Source organism: Budorcas taxicolor, chromosome 16 (genome assembly GCF_023091745.1).
Source record: "Budorcas taxicolor isolate Tak-1 chromosome 16, Takin1.1, whole genome shotgun sequence".
Classification (NCBI taxonomy): domain Eukaryota; kingdom Metazoa; phylum Chordata; class Mammalia; order Artiodactyla; family Bovidae; genus Budorcas; species Budorcas taxicolor.
In genome coordinates, this window is record NC_068925.1 from 63,540,687 (window position 1) to 63,562,638 (window position 21,952).

A 21,952-nucleotide genomic window follows, 5' to 3' on the forward strand; every position below is an offset into this window, starting at 1 on the left:
CTCGCTTCTTCCTGGGGGACTTTGAGAATGAGAGGAAAAAGGGAGAGCAAAGGAGAGAGGATGAAGGATGCTCAAAGCCTGTGTGCCGTCATGGTTCTGAACTTCCTAAATGTTTGTCCATACTCTCTGTAAAGAAATTATTCACATGTCTAAAGTACCCCCCAAGCCCCCTCTCCCCCCCCCCCCGCCCAAAGAGAACAAACAAAATGCTTAAAATCCAAACAAATGGGTAAGTGGCTCCAGTCTGATTACCCATGGATGAGAAAGGACTCTTAAGCTTCCAGCGTAAGTGATGACCATCTGTGGGAATGCCAGCCCCTTCAAGGCCAAGCCAGCACCATCAGTCTCTGCCTTGGGAAGACAGCTGGTCCTGGGTGTGAGCCCCACACCCACCCACTTGTGCAGCTGGCTTCCCTTGCTCTTGTGCACTCTGTAAGTCTCGCAGCACCCTCACTTCCCAGCTGTACACGGGGCTGCTCAGCACAGGCATCCTGGTGTCCTGTAGGAGACAGGAAAAGTCAGAGCAGAGGGGTAGCTAGGCAGGGGGTGCCTTGGTTGAAGCAGTCCTCCTCTTACCAACACCTCTGTTCTTCATCCTGCAGGAGAAGACAGAACCCTATTTCATTGGGATATTTTGCTTTGAAGCTGGGATCAAAATCGTGGCCCTGGGGTTCATCTTCCATAAGGGCTCGTACCTCCGCAATGGCTGGAATGTCATGGACTTCATCGTGGTCCTCAGCGGGTGAGTCCTCTTCCTGTCTCTTCTTTGTACGTGGAGGCGCCTGTGGGGTCATGAAGTAGCTGGTGCGAGAAGCCTGGGAATTGGGGGGAGACGATTCTGTGGAGGCGAGGAGGAGGAGGAAGTTCAAGGATAAGATTCCCATGGTACTGAGCCATGGCTGAGCCAGCTGCAGGGGAGTGCAAGTGTTCTGGAGATGCACATGGCATTAGACAGAGGCTGTGGACCCAAGGTCTGGCTGCTGCTGCTTCCGGTTTCCCATTCTGTGCTCTGCTAGTGCTGAACACACGTTTCCAAATGAGTCTTTTCACTAAAGCAAGCAGCTTGCCCTGGCATGAGGGAAAACCCCCGTAATGGGCCAAAGGATGCTATCAGGTGCAGTTTTCTTTAGGAGGTTGGGAAAGACTCTTTTAAGTATATTCTCTGAAATGATACTTGGGACTCGTGTCTTGACAACAGAGGATTTCTAAAAAATAATTTACAGATTTATTTATTTATAGATTTATGTATATTTATAATATGAGAAGCTATAAAACTGAATCATGTGAAAATGTTTGATAACACGTCCCTTTGGAAATTGACATAGTAACACTACATTGTGTTACAGGTGGTATACGTGATGGCAGTACTTTTATTTAAATATTTGATCATTCTGCTTTTGAAAATGAATACAGTGTACCTCTCCTGGGGCCAGTCTGGTGCTGTTGTGAGCATATGTGGTGGGCCTTGGGACTGGCGATGGTGAGCATGCCTGCTCAGGCTTTTGTGGCTTCTCATGTGTCTCTATATCAGGCTGCTCTTGGTACCTGCAGGCGAGGGGGCAGCCCCTGGGTCCTCTGTGGCTGTGGCAGCAAAAGGTGTAGCATGGAAATTCCTTTACCCGCTGCCCAGAAATTGAAACCTGTGAGGACAAGTTAAGAGCTGGGTGGAAAAGTGAGGAGCGGGGAGAGATGAGCTACCGTTATTATTGACCAAAGGCAGAGGGGAGCAAAGAAGACCTTTTTCTTTTCTTTTTCTTTTTTCAGAGGAGTTGGGGCAGGTAAAATCTGGCAAGAGTGAGAGTTTAGAAACACTTGCATCTTTTCATTGTCTTTTGCAACAGACATAATTGTCGTACATTTAACGTTCATGTCAACTATGATTAAGTGAAAGGGGAAAAGTTGAAGGTGTAATAGACTAGAATATATAAATAGAAACTGGTGAGCATTGAATCCCTTAGTATAGGGATCAGATAAGTAGTAGAGATGACTCTCTATGTTTAAAAACATCTGTTGCCTTACAAAAGGATCTTCTGAAGTTTATTTTTCTAAAAGAAAATGCTACTACTGCATTTAAAGTGTGATTTAGTGCATAAAGATACAGCTTCTGCGTCGTGTTTCAGAAGTACACAGTATAGACTGTAGTACACCTGGGTGATGTCTTGTGGGTTTTATCCCCACTTAATTAAACTGTGATTGACAAATGAAAGTTGTCTATATTTAAGGTATACAATGTGATGATTTGATACATTGTAAAATGATTACTGCAATCAAACTGATTAACATATCCATCACCTCACGTAGTTTTATTTATGGTGGTTAGAACACTTGAAAACTACACTTTTAGCAGATTTCAAGTATGTTATACATTATTATTTACTATATGATAATATAGTAATAATATAATAATATATGCATTATTATTTACCATGGTGAATGCTAGGTCTGCAGAATGTATACGTCTGTAGCTGAAAGTTTTTACCCTTTGATCAATATCTTCTCCTCTTCCCTACCCCTAGTCCCTCATAACCACCTTTCCTCCCACTGTTACTGTGACTTCCACTTCTAAGAAATTAGTGTAATCAATAAAACAGATTGCACAGCATTTGTCTTTATTTCCATAGTGTCCTTTAGGTTCATCCATGTTGCAAATGGCAGGATTTCCTTTTTAAAGACTGAATAATGTTCTTATGTGTGTGTGTGTGCATGTATATCTGTATCACAGTTTCTTTATCCATTCATTCATTGGTGGAAATTTAGGTTGTGTCTGTATCTGGCTATTGTGAATAATACTGCAATGTACATGGGACTGTAGACATCTGTTTGAGGTAATGATTTCATTTTCTTTGAACATGTAATGTCTATTTCATTTTCTTTGGACACAATACCCAGAAGTGAAATTACTGGATTATATGGTAGCTCTATTTTTAATTCTTCTGAGGAATTTCCGTACTATTTTCTACAGTGACTGGGCCAATTTATATTTCCACCAACAAGGCACAAGAATTCTTTTTTCTCCACATCCTCACCAACAATTGTTATCTTTTGACTTTTTGCTAATATTAATAGTTTGGGGATGATTTAAATGTCCATAAAATAATATATACTATATAAATAGTCCCCAACTTATGATAGTTTACCTCACATTTTTTTTTGAGTTTCTGATGATGCAAAAGCAATACTCTTCCAGTAGCGACTGAACTTTGAATTTTGATGTTTTCCATAGGCAGTATGGTGCTGTCTTGTGATGCTGGGCAGTGGCAGATACAGCTCCCAGTCAGCCCTGAGATCATGAGGGTTATTGTTGTGTTTTTTACTTTCGGTATAGTATTCAATAAATTGCATGAGATATTCAACACTTAATTTAAAAATTAGCTTTGTGTTACATGATTTTACCGAAGTGTAGTCTAATGCAAGTGTTACCTATAGTCTAATGCAAGTTACTTGTAATGTGGCTCAGCTATGATGAGGCTCAGCTAACTAGGTAACTAGGCTCAGCTATGATGTTCACTAGGTTCAGTCAGTCAGTCAGTTCAGTTGCCCAGTCGTGTCCGACTCTGCGACCCCATGGACTGCAACACGCCAGGCCTCCCTGTCCATCACCAACCCCTGGAGCTTGCTCAAACTCATGTCCATGGAGTCAGTGATGCCATCCAACCGTCTCATCCTCTGTCATCCCCTTCTCCTCCTGACTTCAATCTTTCTCAGCATCAGAGTCTTTTCCAGAGAGTCAGTTCTTCACGTCAGGTGGCCAAGTATTGGAGTTTCAGCTTCAGCATCAGTCCTTCCAATGAATATTCAGGACTGATTTCCTTTGGGATTGACTGGTTTGATCTCCTTGCAGTCCAAGGGACTCTCAAGAGTCTTCTTCAACACCACAATTCAAAAGCATCAATTCTTTGGCGCTCAGCTTTCTTTATAGTCCAACTCTCACATCCATACATGACCACTGGAAAAACCATAGCTTTGACTAGATGGACCTTTGTTGGTAAAGTAATGTCTCTGCTTTATAATATACTCTCTAGGTTGGTTATAGCTTTTCTTCCAAGGAGCAAGCCTCTTTTAATTTCATGCTGCAGTCACTGTCTGCTGTGATTTTGGAGCTCAAGAAAATAAAGTCTCTCACTGTTTCCATTGTTCATTAGGTTTGGTGTATTAAATGTGTTTTCAGCTTATTGTTGTTTTCAGCTTATGGTGGGTTTATTGGGGTGTAACCTAATCATAAGTCATGGAAGATCTATACAGTAAAAGGCCTTAAATGAGTCTGAGTCATTTTAGAAATATGATCTGTTTAAAAGAAGACTACTGTAATGTGTGGGTTAATGTTAAAATTATGTGAATTCTTAGTCTCACTAAGTCTTATATATGTCAGAGTCCATTTGAAATTTCTTATCTAGTCCATTTATTTTCATTTCAAACCATTCTATGTTCAATAAGGAAAATTTGGAAAATACAGAAAAAAAGAAAGAAAGTCACTGACTAAGAAAAATTCCTGATTATTTTATGGTATTTCCTTCCGGCCTTTTTAATGCTTAGCAAGCTCTCTTTTCAATGCTTGTAATTTTGCTGCATTTTCTCGGTATATTATGGGCATAGTACATGTTACTCCATATTTTGGTAAAAAGCGGTAAAGACTGATCAGCAGTTTATGAAGTAGATATACTCAGCTTCTGTATCCATTTTTGCAATTATCTGAGACTTAGGTTTCTTTCTGGATTTGGCTGTTATGAATAATTATTAAAGTTGCTCCAGTGTACATCTTTTGGGTGTCACATTTTAAGAGCCGTTGTGACAGTTTGAAGTTCTTCTAGAAGAGAATCTGCCTTGCTGGGGTGGGGCTAGGAAGTAGGATGTGTGAGGGAAGATGTAGGAACTGGCATCGAAGGCCAAGAGAAGCTGGTGGGAGCCATAAGCTTGGCCTTCAAATGAGGGTTGCCACATGATTGAAGGGGCAGATTTGTAGAGGTCAACAGAATCCTTCATCAGTGTAACCAGTAAGGCCCTCTGTGTCCCCTTGTGTGGTGTGCACACGAGTGGGCATGGGTGCTGAGCCCTTGGCCAAGCCACTTGTCCTCTCTGCTTTCTCTCCCACCAGCCCCGATATCTGCCATTGTTAGCAGGTCCTCAAACTTTGCTGAAAGGCCACTGCCGTCCATCTGAACCGATAGGACTTTGCCCCGGTTCTTCCTGAACCTACTGTTTCTTCCTTTCCAGGGAAGGGGCGTGGCACTCTTGAGATCCAAGCTCAGAGTTGTGATTCTATCCCATGGGAATGGATAATCAAATTTTGTCTTCTGCTCAGACAGTGCTTTCATCTACCATGTCACTTTGCTTCTAAAATGCATTTTTCTCCTGCTGGTGCATGTCTGAAATATACAGCCTGCATCTTACAATAATGGCATGATATAGTTTAATTGACAGCGTTCGTCTCTTTTGGTGGTGAGTAAAACCACGGGGCACCTACAACTCTTGGGGTCTTAGCTACAGTGAGTATGTTGTCATACCAGCCCAGATTTGAGATTGGAGTCATCCAGTAGTCAGAGGGGGTAAGTGCTCAGCCCAGGACCACCAGCAGCTTGACGGCAGATCCAGAGTTGGAAAGTGTCCTTTGACCCAGGGCTGGTGTGTCGCTCCTACTGGTGCAGCCCCTTCTCCAGGCTTCCTGACACCTGTCCCATGAGCAGCCCATGCTGGCCGCTCTGACTTCTCATCTCAGCTCCAGGTGTCACCTACATCCGCCTCCTGTGCAGAGGAGGAGTGGGTCCCACACTGCTGGAGTGGGACATCGCCTCGGGCTGAGACTGTCTAGCTTCTCAGCTCTCAGTGTGTGATGGGAGGTAGGGAGGGAGCTGAGGTGCCAGACAGCTGGCTCAACCAAGGACCTGCCATCAATGTCCTTTGTTCAGAGATGGGGTTTGGAGGGCCTGGGCCACTGCCTTTTGCCTGAACCCCAGACCTGCTAACTTTCAGAATTCTTAGGTCTGTAAGCTGAGGCAATTTATGGTTCAGAGATAATTTATGTACATTATGCCTCGAACCCTCATAATCCCCCAAAAGGGATCTTGTCATCCCCATTTTATAGATGAAGCAACCAAGGTTCGGGAAGAGTACGTGATATGCTAGGAGGTGCTAGAGCTGGACTTGAGCCCACGTTTTCTGGCTCCAAGTTCCTTCGTCAACAGTCATTTCCTTATGCTGTCAGTGACCTCACAGGCTCTGCAGCTCTGTGCTTGGGTGTTTCTTCAGTCCCCTTGAAGCCATGTGGGATGGGCTCAGTATAATCAGGTGGATGTCCTAGAGCCAGAGCTTAAGCTTCACATGTGACTTGAAGAGGACTAGAGCCCCATATGTCCATCCTAAGACTTCTATCCATAGGCTTGGAATACAGCCAACTCCCTGCTCTGTGGTTAGGAAGGCACGTTACTTAACCCTCATGGTTTCATCTGTAAAAACCGAACCAGAAGTCCTACCTTGCTTCCTAAGTTGGCTTGTTCATCCATCTATCCACCCATTTATTTAACAAACTATATGTTGTTGAACACTCAAATTCTGGGACTGAGAAACACCAAGGTTAATGTATTCTCATTTCTTCTAAAAGACAGTGAATTTGCCATTCTTTTAACAAATTATGGTGGCTCAGATGGTAAAGAATCTGCCTGTAATGGAGGAGACCCTGCTTTAATCCCTGGGTCAGGGAGATCCCTTGGAGAAAGGAATGGCTACCCCCTCTAGTATTCTTGCCTAGAGAATTCCATGGACAGAGGAGCCTGGTGGGCTTATAGTCCATGACATTGCAAAGAGTTGGACGTGACTGAGCGAATAATACTTTTACTGCACTTTCACTTTCTTAACAAATTATTACCTTACATAACTTGGGATCTCTCTCATATTGGTAACAATTCAAGAGATGCTATTTCTAAATATTTGTTAGGCCACCTGGATAATTCTAAATTATTTGAAGTCATTATTACATATTAGCCTTAAAAACAGGTCACAGCCCCTAGAATAGATGGGTGAAGATAGGGGAGGATGAGAACTCAGAGGCACTCCTAACCCATGGGTAGGAATAGGAAAGTGAGGGCCAGGATTGTGTCTTTGAACCCTGTTCATGTTTGTGGATGATTAGAGTTAGGTACTTAATAAATACTAGTAGAATGGAATCACTTGGTCCATGCCAGATTCTCTTGTCACTGATTAGATGTGAAAGAGAGTGCTAGGGCCACCCTGAAACTGTCAGTATGGAGGGGACACCTATTCCCAGTCCTTCCCTTGGTCGGTCCAAGCCCAAGCCTTACCTACAGCTCTCTCAGGTAGCTATGACCCAGCCCAGCTGCTTGAATCCTGATCACTCCATTAGAGAAACGAAAACTGGGAACTGAGTCTCTAGGTGAGTAAGGAATATTGGACTTCCTGTTGTTTGGCCTGTTGACTGGACTCTCAGGGTTACCTTTGGGATTGCTTCCTGGGTGATGAGTGCAAGGGATAGGGTCAGAGCTGAATATTGACGACCCAACTTCCTAGAGGTGCTATGGGCAGATGGAGGGATATGGAGAGAAGGGCTCTATTGCCTCACCCAGCGTTTGCCATGTAATGAAAGCTGCCATCTATTGACCCATATTGCAAAAATTACATTTATATCTCTATCTTTATTGCTCAGAACATGCTCTATGATCAGTTTTTCTAGCTTTCCTGTGGGAAATGACCTCTTTTGGCTATTCTGTTAGCTGCAGAAATATGAGTACTAACTCTGAAGAGTGGGCAGATGTATCTGAGCCTCCTTCCTCCACCAAGACCATCATTCCAGGGCCCAGGTGACCACCTGTCCCCACCCCTGTGTCTTCCTTCAAGTCCTTCAGGAGATATCGTTGAGGACCCACAATGTGGCCAGGCACTGTGCTGCCTGTGAGTGGTGCAGGGCTGAGTGTCCCCAGCAGCAGGCCACATGTCATGAAAACCCAGAGGAAGGGCACCCTGGCTAGCTCTGGGAACTGGGGAAGACTTCCTGGAGGAAGGAGCATTGAAATTGGGATGTGAGGGCAGGCTGATAGGACTTAGACAAGGAAAAGTGGAAGAGCTTTTCTAGGTAAGATAATTTTGTGTACAAATCCTTAAAGCTGAGAGAGAGCACACAGGATGCTTCCAGGAGTTGGCCAGGGGAATAGTGAGCAATGCTCCCAGAGAGGGCAGCCGGGGCCAGCTCAGGCCAGCTGGGAGGAGCTCGTAGTGGAGCCAGAGGCAGAGGGACCCACTGAAGGCTTGGAGCAGGGACCGGTTTGAGCAGTGATTGGTTCTAACCCTATGCTCGATGCCGTGCAGGTCTTTTTCATGCTGGAATTCACTTTGAGTAAAGGGCGTGGAAAAGAGAGGGGGGAACCATTGCCATACCCTGAGCTGCAGTTTGGGAGGAGGTGCCTCACCCTGCAGAGAGAAGAAGAATGAAGGGAAAAGGGAAGGGGGAGGAGAAGAGCCCGAGGAGATGCCGCAGAAGAGCTGGGAGCTGCCATTGGAGGTCCCCAGCTTCTCACCATGGCACAGGCAGAGTGGTTCAGCCTGGAGCCTGTTGGTAGGAGGACGCTATCTGGAGCTAAATACATCGATAGGTATTTTTAGAGGGTTTCTGTAAGGAGGCCGCCCTAATACACGCGTTTCCCGAGCAGTTAAAGATCGAGGAAAGCACAGTTTTCCTTCCCCAGCACCGTCTTCCCAGTGCTGAGAATGTGGGGGAGGTGTTGATAACGCAGTCCCAGGGCCCCCAGCCCAATTTAAATCTCTGTGGTACTAGAATGATAGCACTTGGGATTTATATAGCGTCTCTGTGCCAGTGAGCCTGGCGAGCTTTTACAGACCTGTCTTTTACTCATTCTCTTCACTCTAAGTGGGTGAAGCAAGTGGGGGGTGGGAAGCAGGGAAGGGCTGGGTACAGGGAGGAGTCATTGGAGCTTGTTGTTTCAGAGATGGGGAAACTGAGGCCAAGTGAGGCAACGTGGGGGGCTAGGAGCTACTCAAAGGAACTGAGGCAGTAGAAGCAGATGAGATCTCGGGTGCTTTCATCCTGATGTTGGGGTGCTCTGCTGGCCCTAAGCTAGACTGCTTCTCAAGTTCTCTCTCCCAGTGGAGTTGGCCTGCTCGTCTGAAAGACCTCCACCTCCTCACCGACTCCTCATTCGTTTCTAGCTCCACTTTGGGGGAACACAGCTGCTGCTTGCAGCTTCTCCTTTTGTCAGAACATTAGTTCTCTGTTTTAATTGCATTTCCCTCCAGATGGATTCATGATGGAAAAGATAGTTAGGATATGGAATTTGGATTCAGGGAGGAGATGGGCAGAAAGCAAAACGTGGAGCTTTTGGACATCTCTTCTTTGCTCTTTGACGAGGTAAACTTTCTTTTGGGGAGACTTCAGATGAGAGTCCCAGCTAGTAGTTGACAGGCAGTTGAGCTGCAGTTGCTCCTTGGGTGGGAGATCATTTCTTAGTACACAGACCCTTGATCCCTTTTCTCTATTGAGACTCATCATTGATTCATTCTACAGATATCTATTGCATGATTAGACTAGGTATTTACTATGTGAGTCCCTACTTACTATGTTCTGGTGTATGACATTGCCTTTGGGCTGGTTTCTCTTTTCTGAAGTGTTGCTTCATGTCACCTCCACAGATTGACAGAAGCTCAAAATAGAGAGAACTTGTGGGGTCCTGAATTGGTCTTGGTGTCAACAAGGAGGAAGGAAAGCCAGGGAAGTGGAGGAAGCTCAGAATGCTCGGGTGGCTTGGTTTGGGAGCATTTTTCTGGCTTTACATTCATTCCGGGTAACAGAGGGAAAGATGTGATGACCAGGTACTCTCTAAGCTAGACCACCACCCTGGGTCTGGAGCTCCCATTTGAAGGCAGTTAAATGCATCCAGTCTTAGGCAGGTGGATGAGTGTGTGTGAAAGAGGGCAGCAGGGGTGAAAAGTCTGAGGCAGGACTGCAATGCAGAGGTGGCCATGGCATTAATGTTCATTCTCCAGATTTACAAGAGTGACTTGAGAATTAAAGGGCATGTCTGCATTTCCGTTCTGCACGTGATGTGCATCTCCTCCCTTGGGAACGTCTGTCTGTTGCTGTCATTGTAGTGTACAGTTCTGTGTGAAGAGTGAGATGTAACAGTCCTGTTCAGTGTGTTTCCCTGAAGTCAGAAAGTAACAGATACGAGGAGTGAAGAGAGATCGCCAAGGGGAGCAGGGCAGATGCTGGAAGGAACAAGAGGGTGTGCTGGGCTTCAGGAGAACGTACAAAGGAAGGTTAAGTCTGAGGTTGCTAAGACTTAGCCGCCGAATTTGAGACCTGGGGGAATGATAAATCTGTCCAACTTTCCATGTTTATTATTTTTAACAGGAGAGAAAACTGAGACCCACATAGGTAAGCCACATGTCCATGGTCTTAGAGCTGGAATGTGCTGAGCTGGGTCCTGGTTGGTCAACTCTGGATTCAGGCTCAATTGAAGCTATACTCCACTCGCTCTGGCAGTGAGAATCTGTTACTTCCAGATTATATTCAGGCCACTGGGGTGTTAAGAAATAAATCAGATTTTTAAAAATTACTTGGCTGGAATATATGTGCAACTTATATGGAAACAGAATTTAATATAGGGGACTAAATGATTCAGGGTTTGGGGTCCTGGTCCTCACCCTAGTATACATTCCTTCTCTGATCCTTCAGTATGATACTAGGTGATGCCTAAACCATCTCAGCTCTCCTTTATGAAATCTCATTTATGAAATAAAGGTAGGACTTCCACTGCCTACCTCACTAGGTCTTACAACAAGAAAATTCAGTAATGCTGCTGCTGCTGCTGGTGATGTGGGTTCACATTTTACCTATAGCTTGCATGTCTTATCTCAAATGTGGAAGCCCTCATATACTATCTCAGTATTTGCATACATCATTTTATGTGTAGAAACACAAAGCAAGGCAGATATTATCTCCGTTTTATGGATGAGGAAACCAAAACTCAAAGAGACTAAGTCATGAGCTCAAGGCCAAACACTTACTAAAGGGAGGGGCCGGCATTTTCATTGTATTATATTATTAGCCGTCTAAACCCCGCACAGTGTCTCCTGTACAACACAGCTGTCTCAGCCAGCGTGTTTTGAAAGACAGTGAAACAAAATACGAAATCGGTGAGCAGAAATACTTTCTCCCTAGGTCAGTGATGTTATGAAGATAAATGTTAAAATACACCTAAAGCACCTTGAGCACCTTTTAAAAAAGATATTTAAAATTGAAAACATTCCAAATACCATAGTTCTGTAGGCCTCATTCAGAATCGCCATTTATCTCCATTAAACTAACAACCACACAGACAAGTTTCACCGCAACCTATTGCAGATTCCATGACTATGGCTGATTTAAAATTTCCTGTTAGTTGTCATTTTGCTCAAAGACAGAAATTTCCTTCAAATGGATGTGAGGTATATCTTATTTCTTCTTAGAAGTATCTATTTTATCTGAACTAGTCAAATCCTCCTGCAGTTATAATCAACAATAAAGAAATTCCAAGTAAAAGTGGAAACAAAGGCCTTCATTTTTAACCTCATCCACACTGTTTTCCAGATTCTTTTTTTAAGAAAATATTCTCTTTGTCTTCTGGCCCCCCACATCACACAAACATACACAAGTCAGAGGGCTCTGGATGTTAGAAAGGAGGGCTGAGGAGAGTCCCCTTCTGCCTGGGAGGAGGGTCCAGTCAGGAGGACCATTCCAGTTCTCTCTCTGAGGAGAGCTGACAGGAAAGGCTGATATCCACCCCCCCTTGCCTTTCATCTCCTCCCGTCTCGGCTGCCACTCTTCTGTCAGGAGCCTGGACCTTGGTGACAGAATGGTTAGGAGAGGGGCTCAAGGTCGTGGCTTTTCTCCCTGGCCTCCAGCTCTGGGACAGTGATTGGAAGGCAGAGTGACAGGTGTGACTGTCTCACACTTCAGATGTGGTGAAGTCTCCCAGTTTACATCCCTGTGGGGGTTCTGTGCATCTCACCTCTTCCCCCACCAACCCTCTAGGGCTGGACTAGTCCTGGAGGAGTCATTCTTAGTCCAGAACCACAGGCGTGGCCACGGGAAGTTGAAGCTGAACTAGAACTGATTTGGGGTATCTTTGCTGTGCAGTCTTGAACAAAACTCTGGGTGATGGGTGGGAAAACCAGAAGGATTTATCTCCTGGGGCTTCCACTCAGGGTTACCCTTGCCCCCATGTCTGACACTTTGAGTTATGGGGAAAGACATAGGAGGAGGAAGGGCCAGGAGAAGACCAGGGGGAGGGAAGGATAGAAGCAGCCACTATTCATCTTGGGCCTCTTATGTTCCAGATGTCATGCTGAGTAGGAGGGACGCAGTCCTGGGTGGAGCTCTAGTTTCTCTCGTCTTGGAGCTAGCTGTCTAGCAGAGGAGACGGATACTAAATTAAACTTTAAAGATGTATCAGGGTTTCAGAGGAGACGTGTCACAGGGCTAGGAGGATTTCACACTGGGACTCTAACCTAATCCGAGGGGAAGAAGGTCAAGAAGTTGATGTTGAAACCCAGAGATGGAGTAACCTTTCACTAGGAACAGAGAGAAGAGGGAAGGGAAGGATGAGGAGGGTTTAGGTGGAGGTTGGGGCAAGTGTGAAGGGCTGGAGGTGGGAGAGGGTGGCCCTGGGGAACAGAAGAAGGCCAGTGGAGCCCAGCGTGTAGTGACTAAGGTGAGGGTAACCTGAGGGGAGTTGGAGAAGGGGAGGGGCCACGTCATTCAGGGTCTGCTTGGCACCACCAGGGATGTTCAGTGGGAGGCCGTCGGCTGGTTGGAAGCAGGGAAGTCGACATATTTGCAGAAAATGAATGGGGATGGGTGATGTTCGCTGAGAAAATAGAACTTCCCTGAATGATTCCAAGTCTGCTCAGTGTTAAGATAAAATTAATGTCTTCAAAGACTCCCTCCCTCTCCCTTGCCTCCTCCATCCAACAGTGGCCCTCAACTATAATTTTGTTTAACCTATTGGAACTGTACCAAAACCCAGTCTCTAGACCTTATAATCTAACCCGTTCTACGCTAAAGATCTGTTAACCCTGCCCGGAGTAGAGACATAGTCCTGCCTTCTGGATTCACACTCTGAGTGTCTCCTACTGATTCAAATAATGGGTAAGAATTGATGAGTGTGTGGGCTTTTACTTTTGATGTTCAGCAGAGAAATTATTTTAAAAATGCTTTTCTGAGAACATTGCTATATGATTATTAGGATTTTTATTTTTCTGATAGAACAATAGTCAAAAGATCAAGCCATCCCACATGCTTGTTGATGAGATGTTTCTCTTCCTCCTGCTCCCTAAGCCCGTGACACATCACGATGCCGAATCTGGATCTGAGTTGAACTCTGGTTAATAGCCACCATAAATATACCGTTTTGTGATCTAGGGGCCCCTTCTGGGGGGAGCTTAAGATGCTCTGTAATTCATCCCCTTCCCACTTCTCACGTCGGGAAAGGAAACAGAGGCCTCCCCTCTCAGCTCTCTTTCTGAGTAAGTATTGTGTTCTCTCTTCTAGAGACAGGTCACCCAGATGGAGGTTTCTCAGCTGGGCTATGATGTCGAGGTGGGAGGTGTTCACTGCTTACCCCAGGCTTCCCCACTGAGTACTTAAATTCACATCCTCTCTTCACATGAGTGCAGCCAGCTCTTTAATGTTCTGGCTTCCTCCTCCTTGCTCTTGCTTTGTTCTCCTCTTACTCTCCCTAACCTTTCTCTGTTTTCATTTTTCACTGTAGTTCAAAATAAAAGACTAGGTGAGTTGGGGACAGGTGCCATGGAGAGTGATGTATTTGTGTATGTGCTTATGTATGTGATGCTGGTTCCAACAGACACTTTCTTAGAGCTCTGTCTACAGAATGACTTTGACATTCAACCCCTCTTCTCCAGCAAACAGATCCACGTATGAGGTGGGTTCTCCCTCCTGGGAATCTGATAGCTCAAAGTTTGACCAGCTTCTACTGCAAACAAAGGATGACTCCCATGATTACTTTAACTCCCCCCAGTTGTGACTGATCTGAAAACGAACTAAAGCTGAGCACTAGGAAGTCACCCAGGAATTAACATTTTAGGACCACAGATAGAAAATAAAAGCACGTATATACTTTAAGAATACACCAATGGATTTTAGGCAGTTAGGGAGGTGGATGAACCTAGAGCCCGTTATACAGAGTGAAGTAAGTCAGAAAGAGAAAAACAAATATGGTATGTTAACACATAAATATGGAATTTAAAAAAATAGTATTGATGAACCTATGGAAGAAATGGGGATGCAGACATAGAGAACGGGCTTGTGGACACAGCAGGGGAAGGAGAGGGTGGGGCAAATTGAGAGAGTAGCTTTGACATATATACATATATATATACATACATACACTTTCATGTATGAAACAGAAAACTAGAGGGAATTGGCTGTATAACACCCTGGCACTCTGTGACCACCTAGAGAGATGGGATGGGAGGGGGTGTGTGTGTGTGTATAAAATTATGACTGATTTGCATTTTTGTGCAGCAGAAACCAACACAACATTGCAAAGCAATTATCTTCCAACTTAAAAAAAATGGGTGAATTCTGTAGTATGTAAATGATACTTCAATAAATATGTTTTTAAATAAAGGAGAAAAGAGTGTACCTTAAGAGACCCCTGGAATTGCAGTGGACATGCAGATTCAGGGCTGCACCCAGCATCGGCTGTTTCCTGAATAGTGTTTCTCACAATATGTACCACAGTATCATTTTTCTAAAATGTGTGTGGGTGCCATTGTAATTTATCAGATATAAATACACTTAGACTAAATAGTGGTGGTGTTTTTCTCTTTTAGCTAGTATAGCATAGTGGTTAACAGTTTGGGCTCTGTAGATAAGCAGACTGGAGTTCCTGTTTCTGCTTTACTGTTTACTAGCTCTGTGGTTGTGGGCAAGCGATCCAGCTTCTTTGAGCCTCGGTGTCTTCATCTCTATGAAAAAGATGGGAGGTAGTGATGGATAGTAATACCTACCAGAGTTGCTGTGGAGCTATATTAATGAAATAGCTCCTCTGGGAGGGGGAAGTGAACCTTGGATTTTTGACATTAAAAAAGGAACCTTGCACTTGAGAGGGTAAGAACGGCTGATTCAGTGTGACCCGTTATTACAGACGAAGGGGCTGAGGCCCAGAGAGGGCTTTGAGAACTTGAACTCTAGTGTAGTTCTGGTGCTCTTGTCTCTGGGTGGAGGGTCACTTGCTGGCAGCTAACACCTGATTTTGGTCAGGAGGTGAGGTAGACATGGAAGTTAGATCATTGTCTAACCATTGTTAGACCGTCGTCAATGTTGGAACCTTTTTTTTTTTTTAAGTCTAAAATACCTTAAGTACTTGCACTCATGAACGGAATGGTTTGGTTGGAGTAGAATATAAATGTGTGTATCTGTCCATAAGACAGCTCAGCACAGTGTGATCAGGACACAGCTTTGTTCTGGTTGCTGGTTCAGTCTCTAGTAGTGGTTAGAAGAGGGAAAGATGTAAGCCAGGCCATGGACACCCAGATCTCGATCCAAGGTTAGGTAATCCATACTTAGCCTTTGGATTCTTTGTCTTCCACTGTCGATCCAAGGTAGCTTGGATAGTTAAGTCTTTTTTGGAGGTTGATTGTGCATTTTTCCTCATCATTGTCTGTATAAGGGTTAAAAAAATGTAAATTGTTGGATGTATGGTAGGTATATAATAAATACTTTCTTCTAATTATTAGTAATACCCATTGATTCAGGGAGTATTTCCTATGCATATACAAAACACTTTACTGAGTATTGGAAAGAAATAGGAAGATATCTGCCCTCAAGGAGCTTTTGGTCTGATATAGAGATAACATCCATATACAGATAATTTTAACCATTTGATCAGGAGGAAAGTTTGCAAATAAATCTGTTCTGTCCATTCAGCTTTCCATCTATCCACTTTTTATTAAGTGCTTTCTGTGTACAAGGTCTAGTTGTGAATGGCAAGAGGGACAGTGATAGAGTTAAATGAGGAAGAGATAGAAGGTCATTGGGTAATCATGCAACTGTTGACACCTCTACTGGAAGCTGGTATCAGCAGCCCTTAACATGTTTGCCCCCTATTTTGATCAGGCTTTGAAAGTAAAAATGAGAAGCAAGTAGGCTGTTTCATTTCATTTTATTTTTGTGTTGCTTTTCCCTCTTTAAGGAACCAGTTGAGGCTATTTATAAAATGTTCGTGTTTGCCTGGATATCACTGCTGGTTAACATTTGGCAAACTGCAAACTCTGTGGCCAGGAGGACAGAAGATCAGGAGCCAGTGTCAAAGGGAAAACCAGCTTCTTCCTTTGCTAATGTTTTTTCTATCCTAGGTTGGCACAAAAAAGGTTGAGAAGTCAGATGTTTACTAGTGAACTGAGTGTGACTACAACAAATAAATTGGAGTCAGTAGCAAATAAATGATTGTTGTAGGTCTTTGGAGAAGTATTTATTATTGTGGCCAGAGTGTTCGAATGGTCCTTAGGGATGTCAATTACATTGCTCCTTGCTGCAGCTTCTCACATGCCTTCTGTATGGGGGTTATGTCATTAGATCTAGGAGAGCTTTTTCAGAGGGAAGAGGCTAGTTTGGCTTCAAGTTCAAGACCCTAATGAAACGAGTTTCAGAAAGGAGTTACCCAAATTACTTAGCTTTATTTATTGATACTCACTATGTCCAACTCTGGAAAAGGGCTCCTTCATTTCAGCCACTGGCCCTTGTTATAGCAATGCCAGGTCAGGAGGCAGGGAGGGGAAGGATGGATGGAGAATTGGAATTACCTGCTTATTCAGGAGTGCTGGCTTAGTTTATAGCTGATGGTCAGTGTGAAGCACTGCATTAAACATTTTGAAAGGTTTTCTCCTTTAATTTTCACAACAACCCTAGAGGTAGATACTGTTATTATCACCACTGTATGAGGAAAGTAGGGCTTAGCTGGTTCAGGAATTTTCCCCAATCACACTGCTAGTGGTTAGTGGAGCAGGGATTCAAGTGAAATTACCCAATCCCAGAACTCATGCTTTTTTGAATTTGTTTTATTTTTTAAAATTCTTTTGAAATACAGTTGATTTTAATAATTTTTTTGAATTTTAAAATAAATTTCAAAATAAATCATGATTTGAATAATTTCTGCTCTATAGCAAAGTGACTTAGTTACATATATATTTTCCTTTTCATTTTCTGTTCCATTATGGTTGATCATAAGATATTGACTATAGTTCCCTGAGTTATACAGTAGCATCTGATTGTTTATCCAGCCTATATATACTTTGCATCTGCTAATCCCAAACTCCCAATACTTCCTTCCCCCACCCCACCTCCCTCTTGGCAGCCTCAGGTCTGGTCTCTATGTCCAGAAGTTGGGTTTTTAACCATGATGGTGCACTGCCTTCCTAGCGCATATATCACAGTGACTGTCTACTCTGATTTTGTTTTACTCCTGATGCACTTTAACTGACAAGAGTAAAGGGATTTATCTGTGATAGGTCAAAACCCATTCATTGGAATATGGTTTTGGTTACTGGGAAGATGTCTTTTATTGAAGAGGATTAAAAGAACAATAGATTATTGGATTTTCTCTATCACTTTAATCTTGAAATTGTTTTGGACATATTATCCATTTAGCCCTTTAAAGTCAGTTAATGTTATAATACAGGACACAGCCTGGCAGGATGGAAAGAACAAAGGCTATGGAATTACACTGTTTTGTGTGTAAAGTCTGAATCTGGCTCTGTGACCCTAAGCAAGTTTTGTAACCTGTTACCCTCACTTTTCTTGACTTCCTACTTTTGCATTCCAGTCCCCTATAATGAAAAGGACATCATTTTTGGGTGTTAGTTCTAAAAGGCCTTGTAGGTCTTCATAGAGCCGTTCAACTTCAGCTTCTTCAGCGTTACTGATTGGGGCATAGGCTTGGATTACTGTGATATTGAATGGTTTGCCTTGGAAACGAACAGAGATCATTCCGTCGTTTTTGAGATGGCATCCAAGTACTGCATTTCAGACTCTTTTGTTGACCATGATGGCTACTCCATTTCTTCTAAGGGGTTCCTGCCCTCAGTAGTGTATATAATGGTCATCTGAGTTAAATTCACCCATTCCAGTCCATTTTAGTTCACTGATTCCTAGAATGTCGACGTTCACTCTTGCCATCTCCTGGTTGACCACTTCCAATTTGCCTTGATTCATGGACCTAACATTCCAGGTTCCTATGCAATATTGCTCTTTACAGCATTGGACCTTGCTTCTATCACTAGTCACATCCACAACTGGGTATTATTTTTGCTTTGGCTCCATCCCTTCATTCTTTCTGGAGTTATTTCTCTACTCATCTCCAGTAGCATATTGGGCACCTACCGACCTGGGGAGTTCCTCTTTCAGTATCCTATCATTTTGCCTTTTCATACTGTTCAAGGGGTTCTCAAGGCAAGAATACTGAAGTGTTTTGCCATTCCCTTCTTCAGTGGGCCACATTCTGTCAGACCTCTCTGCCATGACCCAGCTCAACATTCAGAAAACTAAGATTGTGGCCTCTGGTCCCATCACTTCATGGCAAATAGATGGGGAAACAGTGGAAACAGTGTCAGACTCTATATTTTTGGGCTCCAAAATCACTGCAGATGGTGACTGCAGCCATGAAATTAAAAGACACTTACTCCTTGGAAGGAAAGTTATGACCAACCTAGACAGCACATTAAAAAGCAGAGACATTACTTTGCCAACGAAGGTCCGTCTAGTCAAGGCTATGGTTTTTCCTGTGGTCATGTATGGATATGAGAGTTGCCCTGTGAAGAAAGCTGAGTGCCGAAGAATTGATGTGTTTGAGCTGTGGTGTTGGAGAAGACTCTTGAGAGTCCCTTGGACTGCAAGGAGATCCAACCAGTCCATCATAAAGGAGATTCATCCTGGGTGTTCTTTGGAAGGACTGATGCTAAAGCTGAAACTCCAATAGTTTGGCCACCTCATGCGAAGAGTTGACTCATTGGAAAAGACTCTGATGCTGGGAGGGATTGGGGGCAGGAGGAGACGGGAATGACAGAGAATGAGATGGCTGGATGGCATCACTGACTCCATGGACATGAGTCTGAGTGAACTCCGGTGTTGGTGATGGACAGGGAGTCCTGGCGTGCTGCAATTCATGGGGTCACAAAGAGTCAGACACGACTGTGTGACTGAACTGAACTGAACTGACCCTCAGTTGCCTCATTGGGAAGTTAAGCGTTCAGGGTATTTGTGAATATTGATGAATATTTGATGAGCATCATGATATGATGTGGTGGGCTTCTCTGTTGGCTCAGATGGTAAAGAATCTGCCTGCAATGCGGGAGACCTGGGTTCAATCCCTGGGTCAGGAAGATCCCCTGGAGAAGGGAAAGGCTACCCATTCCAGTATTCTGGCCTGGAGAATTCCATGGGGTCACAAAGAGTTAGACACAGCTGAGTGACTAACATGCTTTCATGATATGATGTATGTCAAACACTTGGCACAGTGCTTTGTACTCAGTAGATTTTTGATAAATAGCATCTCTTACTATTTACTACTTTATTAATGAGGAAAGGGAAGCATAAAATTAACAAGTACATCCACTGAGTTACTTTGAGCCCTGCAGAAATTCTTGATATAGCCAGGATGAAGTCAGTGTCCTGTGTCTTCTGTCCGTTGTTACTTGTACTGGGTCATATTAGCTCCTAGAATGTAATAAATCTTGGGTGGACTTCAGAGTTCTGAATCACTTTGTATTTGGTCTGTACTCACAGCTCTTGTTTACCTAGGATACGGGGCTTCAAATTATAGTTGAACAACTGTATTTATCTAATAATGGTAAAGCCGGTCTGCCCCTAATAGTACCGAATACAGCATACTATCAGCTGGCTACAAGTAATAGCAATGCTTGCCTGATGTATGTGGTCTTCTTTTTCTTTCCTTAGCCCTCTTTTTAAAAATTCTCTTTCCAGCTCTGGTTTTACATTTACTCCATGACATCAGTCCATTTTATTTCCTCTATAATATCTTATTTTCTTCCCTTCCCTTCATATTTACACAATCAAAATCTCATGATAGTTTTGTGTTCTTGTGTGTGTGTGTTGTGTTCTGATTACACATCTGAGTTGTCCTCTTTTGTTTTTTTATTTTATTTTGTTATTTTTAATTGGAGCATAATTGCTTTACAGAGTTGTGTTGGTTTCTGCCTTACAACATCAAGAATCAACCATAAGTATATATCCGCTCCCTCATGAGCCTCCCTCCTGCCCCCACTACCCATCCCACCCCTCTGGGTTGCTCTTCCTCTTTTGAAAGAACACAAACATTCACATTACAATAAACGATTTATTTGCTTTCATTTATATAGTATTTTCTATTCATTAGACCTTATTCTTTTTCACGTTTCTTTTCCCTATTTTTTCCCCTGTATTGATCAGAATCTTATAATCAGTTTCTTAAAATTATCAAACAAACTAAGTTCTTATAGTGGAGATACTACTTTTTATCTTTTTTCTTTTATTCCCCATCACCTCCCCCACTTTTGCAGGCTATGAGCAAGAATCCACATGTATCACTAAACTTGATGCTGAACTCAGTCGATTTTTAAGACTTATTGTATCCCTGACAGTTTGACAGTCAAACGCAGTCAGTGCCAGTGAGAAATCGTGTGTTGTAGTGAGAAGCCCATCCAGATCAAAATCGATCCAGGCCTGGTACTCGTCCTTGTTTCCAGTATGACGGCAGGGCTAGCTTGTAACCATCCTGAGTCTAAATTTTCTGCTCTACAAAGAGAGCAGTACTAGTCTTGCAGAAATGTTGAGGAGATTAAATGGAATGACATATGTGAGAGTGTCTGGTACCTTCCTAACTGTTGCTGCCTTTTCCTGTCTACCTTCCTCCATGCCTTCCGCGCATCAGTAGGAGGAGTCCTGGAGGCCCCTATGCAGTTTATCTATATTCAGGCCGTGGTGCTGCGGAGGAGGGAGCCCATTAAAGTTTGATGGTGCTCCTGGGCACTGCGGTGCTGGAGAGGTGAGATGGAAGAGAAGAGAAAGAATAAGAAATTATGCAGCTTTTCAGAAGATACGCACAGGCTTATGGTTTATGATCTGCCCATATGGGCGCCTGCCGACGTGCCATATATGTTCTTGCCTGAGGTTACAACAGAGTACATCTGTGCCTATACTTTCATCTGTATCCTCCGTCTCATGTATAATCCTAAGGAGAACTCTTGAATGTAAATAGAATGGTAGTTGTGCTCTTGAAACAGCTTGCTTGCTTTATCAGAGATTTCATTAAAAGGATTTTAAAGCCTTTCTTTCCTTTTTTAAAAAATATTTTAACTTGATGTAGCATTCATTTATAATATTGCCATAGCTTGTTTCTATGAATTATTCTAGGGCTGGATCCCCCTGCCTTTCTGTAAACTGCTCCAAGGGATAACTTTCTTTCTCCACAGCTGAGTAGCTTTCCCAGCCCCTGACCCTGACTGATTTGGTCTTATCTTTGCCAGGAGGACTTTACCCTAGGAATTTTCTGGGAGTGAACTCCTCCAGGTCATCATTTCCGGAATGCAGATCCTGGGCATTTGGCAATGAATTTGTCACAAGAACAGCGACTCAGCCCTTATTTCACTCATGATTCCGCTGTGTTATTTGAGGCAGACCCATTTCTCAATGAGATTGTCTTCTCTTTATGTATGTGAAAGAAGGGAGGAAGAAAAGCCTGTTTGGTGATTATCTGAAGGGCAGATCTCCTCCACATTTCATTGTGTATTAAAAACAAAAACAAAGATCAAGGGATTTGAGAAAAGGGTGATTTGTTTTTTTTTCAGCTGAGTTCAGAGATTTTCCAGAAAGGGTAACTTTTTTCTTCCCAGGTGGTGCTAGTGGTAATGAACCTGCCTGCCAATGTAGGAGACT

General features: G+C 43.4%; 1 protein-coding gene across 1 annotated transcript in view; it reads left to right on the forward strand.

The window, feature by feature from the left end:
• Window positions 1–21,952, forward strand: part of CACNA1E (calcium voltage-gated channel subunit alpha1 E) — a 332,597-nt gene that overhangs the window by 27,705 nt on the left and 282,940 nt on the right. Inside the window, exon 3 of the mRNA XM_052653512.1 lies at window positions 603–742. Coding sequence (XP_052509472.1) covers window positions 603–742 — 140 coding nt within the window. The remainder of the gene's footprint in view (window positions 1–602; window positions 743–21,952) is intronic.